The sequence below is a fragment of the Eurypyga helias genome, unplaced genomic scaffold (genome assembly GCF_000690775.1).
Source record: "Eurypyga helias isolate BGI_N326 unplaced genomic scaffold, ASM69077v1 scaffold4714, whole genome shotgun sequence".
Classification (NCBI taxonomy): Eukaryota; Metazoa; Chordata; class Aves; order Eurypygiformes; family Eurypygidae; genus Eurypyga; species Eurypyga helias.
Window position 1 is genome coordinate 14,359 of NW_010248064.1, and position 7,037 is coordinate 21,395.

The 7,037-nt window shown below is 45.0% G+C and overlaps 1 protein-coding gene across 1 annotated transcript in view; it reads left to right on the top strand.

Annotated features, from left to right (window-relative positions):
- Window positions 1–5,562, top strand: part of LOC104509097 (collagen alpha-4(IV) chain-like) — a 13,302-nt gene extending 7,740 nt beyond the window's left edge. The window contains exons 9-12 of the mRNA XM_010150924.1: window positions 1,574–1,690; window positions 2,402–2,590; window positions 4,410–4,696; window positions 5,299–5,562. Of these exons, the coding sequence (XP_010149226.1) occupies window positions 1,574–1,690; window positions 2,402–2,590; window positions 4,410–4,696; window positions 5,299–5,562 (857 nt within the window). The remainder of the gene's footprint in view (window positions 1–1,573; window positions 1,691–2,401; window positions 2,591–4,409; window positions 4,697–5,298) is intronic.
- Window positions 5,563–7,037: the final 1,475 nt, after the last annotated feature.

Consider the following 7,037-nt stretch of genomic DNA (forward strand, 5'->3'; position numbering starts at 1 on the left):
AGCCACGGGAAATAGTGTTAACTCTTTCCTGACTGAACCCAGCACAAAAAGTTACCAGGAAAGAAAACTGGCCGAAGAGATCTTCAAAGGAAGTGGTGAAGGACCGAAACATTCTTCTGTTAGATAAAAAGAAAACAGGGGTGATGCTGGTACCAAAGACTCCAGCAGAGTGGCCATCTTCACAGAAACGTAGCGTAGCACGGCTTCCCTGTAGGCTGGGTCTGAATGTGGTGTCTTCAGTTTAGATAGTGTGGTTTTAGATATTTCCTACTTGGGGAGCCGACGTTTGTTGTGGTGGCTGCACTGGACATCCAAGGTCTCCAGGGAGAAAATGTGTGATTTCCTCCCAGGAGATTCCCTGCAGGAGTCATCCCCTCACAAAAGGGAACACAAGGCAGTTTTCCATGAGCCGTGTAGTTTTACATGAATTAATTGATTTGCCAACTAAAAGGTATTTCTGCAGCTGAATTGCTGTGTTTCCATTATAAACAGCATTAAAACAGTCACGTAGAAACAGATGATACAACTCACACTGATCTGGTGAAAGAAACACTTAGTAATGCTGTTCCTTTCACTACGATAGCAGAATTCCAGTTGGCTCCCAGCTCGGAAGGCAAACTGGAGATTCTGCAGGCAAAGCAACGCGTATCACTAAAACTTCAGAGAACTTCAGCTTTGGCAGAATAACTATGCAATCAGCATGAAAAGCTGTGGAATTGTTCTGATTGGTTTAGATTTTCTTAATGAGTCAAGGAAAAAGTAGCACTGGGAGACTGTGAGACAACCTTGACTTGAACCAATCTGCAGGTTAAATAGCAAAATTGGCAAGGAATGACAGGCACCCCGTTAATGAGAAACAACTGTGGTGCTAGAGAAACAGCCTCACCTGAAAGCTGTGTTTTACCAAAAGAGGAAGGACGCCACGGAGTGCGCAATATCTGACAACTGTACCTTCCTTCGATTCCGAGGAGGCTTCAAGTGAACAGAACCATCACTGTCTGTGCCCGGTATACGAGACGTATCTTTTACTGTTGTGGGCACACCTCATTGCCTGTGAATGTATAAAAATGCATGAACACATGAGAAATGTAAAAAGGTGAGGCCATCAGGAGCCTACAGTCTCTTTACCCTTCCCCGCTGGATGCAGTCCAGGTCTGCAGTCCCTCCCTGTTCTGCAGGGACCCCGCTACACACGTTACTTCACAGGAGGCTCAGGACACGTTTAAAGACTTGGCTGAATTGGGTTCTAAAGGATGAAGGCCTGCCATAGGATGAGTTATAACCCATTACCCCAAACAGGTAGTGGTGGCGATTCTGTGGTTTGATTTCAGCTGTAAATCACACAGGTTCTGTAGAGAGGATATAAAACCTGATCAGCAGTTGCTGGTACTGAAGCTGCGCCTGCGGGCACAAGCTGTGAAGAGAATGCCCAGCGGAAAGGAGCTGTGCGCCTCTCCGTCCCCAAGTGTCATTTCTTGGTCGTGTCAGTGCTGCTGAGTGGCCCTTTGCACGCTGCGTTTGCACAGCGTGTCGCCTTCAGACGCAGGAAAGAGCACGCTTTGTGTTTGTCTAGGAAGAAAAGGTGAAGAAGGGTCGTGTGGCCTGCCGGGTCAAGACGGCTTACCTGGGGCCCCTGGACCACCGGGTGACCAAGGGAATATGGGGGAGCAAGGATACACTGGGCCACAAGGTAAGAATGAAACACGACTTTTGAGAGGTGTGTGTGAGATGAGACAGAGACCTGAGTTTTCTCTGTAGGCCCCCAGTTCACAGAGACATACATCCGCCCCTGGCCTGAGATATTGCGACACTTCGGTCCCCTCTCAGCTCAAGCACTGATCGTGACATTTGTGAATGATTTCATAACGCATAAAAAGACCTATCAGGGGAAAATTTATCTCAGCATCCATTATTAGCCAGAAAGGCAATTAAGCACACATGCTTAAACACCATATATCAATAGACAGGCATTTCTGAGTCGGGACTAAGGGTGCGACTCTCTGAGTAATTAAGATTGCATTTTAACTGTGCCCTCTGCTTATAAATGAATGGTTTAATACATACTGGGAGGAAAGGGCACTGTTACTGCAGGGCTTCAGATTCAGTCCATCCTAGCGAGCGAGTGGGAAATCATTGCCCACCTCAATTCATTTCTTAGTCCATACAGCACAGAGCACAGTGGAAAAGCCAACTGTCACGCGTTCTGTGGCAGTGTGGTTCATTTCTCTTTGGTCAGAAGGGTAACGTGAGTCTCCTGGTGTCTCTATTGCCCAGGAAACCCGTGACGTTGTGTTACATTCAGTCAGGAACCCCTTACTGAACACTCCAGCAGAGATAAAAGGTCACACTAGCTACGTGTTCATACAAGTACATTTCTTCTACCTTTTCTCCTGTGTGTAAGGTCCACCTGGCCAGACTGGTGTCCCAGGACCACCAGGCCCCCATATTAGATCCGCGAGTGGATTCTTGCTCGTCCTTCACAGTCAGTCGGACAGAGAACCACTCTGTCCACAGGGGATGCCAAAATTATGGACCGGCTATAGTCTGCTGTACCTGGAAGGACAAGAGAAGGCTCATAATCAAGATCTTGGTACGTACCGCAGCACATAGCTGCACTCTAGTTAAGGTCTACTGTGGTGTGATCCACACAATGAATGCAAAGTCAAACGAAGCACACTATAGAATCGTTACTTCCTTATTTTCTACGGACTCAAAACTAATTTATACTGATCATAACGAGCTTGGCTACGCTGCCCTATTACGTGACCCATTTAAAATGGCTTTCTGCTGCCAGCTGAATGAAAACAGTATTTCTGCCTTTAAGGAGTTTTGAATAGAAGCTGGAGAGATGAGTGGTTCGTTTCACTCATCGTGGGTAGTCATTTAGGGCTCTTTGAACTCACTGGAGAGGTTTTCCGACATCAGGAATCTCATTCAGCCACTCTGAAATAACTCCTTGGAGGATCTTCTCCTTTTTACTGTCAAGGCAGCTTGGGAAAAAGAGCTGGTTAGATGGTTACCGTTGGGTAATACAAATCAGCGTTACCAATAAAATTATGCATCACGTGTATAGCAGAATTGTGTGCTTTTGAGAGTCCCAGGCTAATCTTTTTCAGAAAAGACAGAGCCAAATTTCTGCCAAAGACAGGTCTCTTGGGGTCTTGGGTTATTTCTTCTAAGTTTTCTACAGTTCTGACTAAAATCAGCTGTCTAAATAAGCAGCCTGACTTGCAGCCCAGGATACTGATTGGCTGCAATTTGCACGGAAGAAATTGCCTCTTGTATAACAAGCCAACAAGAATTTAGGAAAAGAAATCTCCTAGGAGGAAAGGCCAAGGACCTAATAAGCTGGACAAAACCAGAAGTGTTTAAAAGAGTAATAAAAAGAGATATTTTTAGTACAGCAGTGTTGGTTTGAAATGTTTTCACCATTTGGCATTCCACAGGAGAGCCAGCTGGTAACAGAATGCCTTATAACAGCACTGAAAATACGATTCAGAGAAAATAAAGCCCTTGTTTCCTGTGACCAGCGTGTGCCTTTTGCAGGCACTTTCCTTACTGGGGCTACCCCAGCTCCTTTAGGATTACTGGAATGGAATATTTTCAGTGATAAACAAAACTGGCTTCTGTAGAGAAATGTCACGTCTTCAGGGAAGGCATTAGGGTTTGGGGGCATTACAGAAATAACACATCACGCACAAAGTTCAAGGCAGAATGTGTATGCAGTGATTATTATAGTTAACTAAATAGGTCATCATGAAACTGTTCTAAATTCAGTTCTGGGAGAAGAATTTCACCTCTGAAGCAGGCTGAAGTACGCACTAGTGCCTTCTTAATTCCCACTGATGGCTGCCCCACGAGGAATTTGCAGGACTGGCTCTGCAAAATCCCTCAATCCTTTTATTTCAAGAGCCTGTGAAACCTCTCTGGAAGGCAGTGGAGCGGCTGCTGAGATTTCAGCCTCATGCACAGATAGCAATGGCTTGTCATACTTCACCAAAATTTTCTGTTATCAGCACTGGCATTTGGTTTCTCTCTGCTCCTGATGAGTTTGTAAATAGCAGATCTCCTTTTAAGCCAGCCACCACCTCTTGCCTAATTTATTTTTCAGCGTTGGCACAGCTAAGAGATTTGTTAACATGACTGTTTGCCACGGTGACAAACTGCGTCATGTTTAAATACCGGATGGTGACATAAACATTTCTGGTGAAAGGAAGATAGGTATTGTTCAAAAGGTTTCTGCTTTCCACGTAAGTCGCCGTTCTGGCAGAGAGCCTGGGAGGTTCACCACCTGTGAGCTACCCAGCTCCGGTTAAGATACAGGTTTTGTGGCAACACTGGCCGGAATACTGTTTCCAACGTCCTTGGAAGGAAGCAGTGCCTCTTGCATCAACTGTTCCTCTTTTCAGGTCTGGCAGGGTCTTGTCTTCCCGTGTTCAATACCATGCCCTTTGCTTACTGCAATATCAACCAAGTGTGTTACTACGCCAGCCGAAACGATAAGTCCTACTGGCTGTCCAGCGCCGCTCCCTTACCGATGACGCCGCTCCTGGAAGAAGAAATACAACCCTATATAAGCAGATGTGCTGTGTGCGAGGCCCCAGCCCAAGCAGTGGCGGTTCACAGCCAAGACCAGTCAATCCCTCCCTGCCCAGTGAACTGGAGAAGCCTTTGGATAGGATACTCCTTTCTGATGGTAAGAGTCTGGGCACGTGGTCGTGCACGTTACGTTCCTCTCATTCAGCTTTTGCGTTTGAAAGGTTCAAGGATTTTTAGCTCTGAGAAGTAAAGTACCCAGTGTCTAGCAAACATTATAAAGGAAAATTCAGACGGAGAAACAAGCTGAGGGTTAGCTCCAAACTGCTGATCCTGGCTGTAGCTGTATGTACTGAAGCCCCAGCCTTAAGCTACACGTTCCTTAAAATCACAAAGCTCTGGCTTGTGTGTCTAACGAACAGTGGGGTTTTCATGTACACAGACACACCTTTCGGAGTTAGAGAGCCGGGTCTTTTTGGTGCCGTTACCTCTGCACTGTAGTTTAGGTAACAGCATTTAGAGTCCACCTGGACCACACTCTTCTTCCGTTTCCTAAATACCAGAAAAGTAAGTGAGCTGGGTCAAGATTTTTGAGATTAAGCTCTTACAGAGCAAATGAAGATCTTCTCCAGCAAGGGAAGCTTCCTCCAACTTAAGATCACTGAAAATAGTGCAGTTAAAAGCAAATAAAGTCAGAAAAATACCAATTAACATAATTCACCTGCTTTTCATGTTATCAAGTGCTGTCATTGTTCTTTCCAGCACACTGGATCTGGTGATCAGGGTGGTGGACAGTCTCTTATGTCACCTGGAAGTTGCCTAGAAGACTTCAGATCAGCACCCTTCATTGAATGCCAGGGTCAGCGGGGAACATGTCAGTTTTTTGCTAATGAGTACAGTTTCTGGCTCACAACAGTGGTGCCTGAACTGCAGTTTGCATCCGCTCCCCTGTCAGGAACTCTCAAAGAAGGACAAGAGCAGAGAAAGAAGATCAGTAGATGCCAGGTGTGCCTGAGGCATGGCTAGCGAGAGAAATGAACAGCAGCAGCCCGGGCGAGACTTGCAGAAGGTGAGCAACACGCTGGAGGTTTAAACAGCATTTAATATTTGCATGTGTTTGAGAGTGTGCAGCACTCTTCCTTTTGCTTGAATGCGTCTGCAAGACTCGGAGGTGAGGGTTCTGTTGAACCTCACCCACCACGCACACACATCTACAGGTAGTAAAATTAACAGTGAAATGAAACTGTCACATCGGAGTGCACTGCCATGATGGACGGGTAAAAAGGTGAGCTTGGAGGGTTGAATCCAGTGCAAAGGAAACCATACCTGCCATGCAGGACAATGGCTTTCCTGTTAGAAACGGCATTTACAACAGGAAGAGTATGTGCATTTACATGGCATATTATAAATATTTATCCTTGTAGATACAGATGTGCAAACATACAGATGTCTTAAAGCCCTAGAGCTGAATTTCCCCAGCTAAAGAAACCTGCACGTGCTGCTTCTGAGGGAAGGGAAAGATGTAATTGTAAAAAACCTCATAATAAAAACAGTGAAGATCAAAGTCCTTTACGGTTGCAGTGCTGAACCAGACGGTGAAGAACCAGTTAACTGGGCTTTCCTAAGCAATGAAGTTGCAAATCCGTTCAACGGCAGGTCATGTAGGAAAATAAAATCATGAGATAATGAATCCTTAAAAAGCTGTATTTATATTCACAATTAATTTCTAAGAGCAGTTAAATTAAATTATTAAGCTCCAATCCAAGTAGCTGAAGAAGCAAAGCACTTTCTAATATTTAGGGGAAAGAGGCAGTAGGATGGTGATAACAGGGGTGAACTCATCTGCGTGACGAACCCGAGAAGTGTTAGGACTATTGTCCAAACTTGAAGCTAATAAACTTTGTTCATGTTTTTGCTTTTTATTTGTAAACACACCACCAAAATAAAAGAACCATCAACCTTTTAAGATCCTTATGGAATCATAGGTCTAGAGATGCTTTTTATCTTTTAAAGCCTTGATTGTTGAAATGTTCGTAAGGTAAATCACTAAACCCATGACAAACAGGGTACACACATCTACACCTCCCTCATCCCACTACAAACCCAGAACTATTCAATGCATATTTTAATTATGTGAAGCTACTGAAAGGACAGGTTGCAAATGGAGAATTCATCCCATGCAGAAGGAGCACAAACGCTCCTTTCACCGCTTCAGTCAGCTCCATTGTTCTGGAAGGGAATAAAACGGGGTTTTTTCCAGCAGTTTTAATTTCCATTTGTGTTCAAAAGAGAGGTGTCCCCAGCAAAAGGATTTTCAAGGGAACAGAAATCCCCCTCCAAGAGTCCTAATTCACAGAAAGCTCCCTCTGCCGACATCACGAGCCCAACAGGCTGATCAGCCAATTTAAAAGTTGGATACACAAACTCAAAGAGCAGGAAGGACAGACATTCCAGTCTCAGCCAGGGGAAAACAAAACAGAGGGTAAGTCCATTCAAGGGTA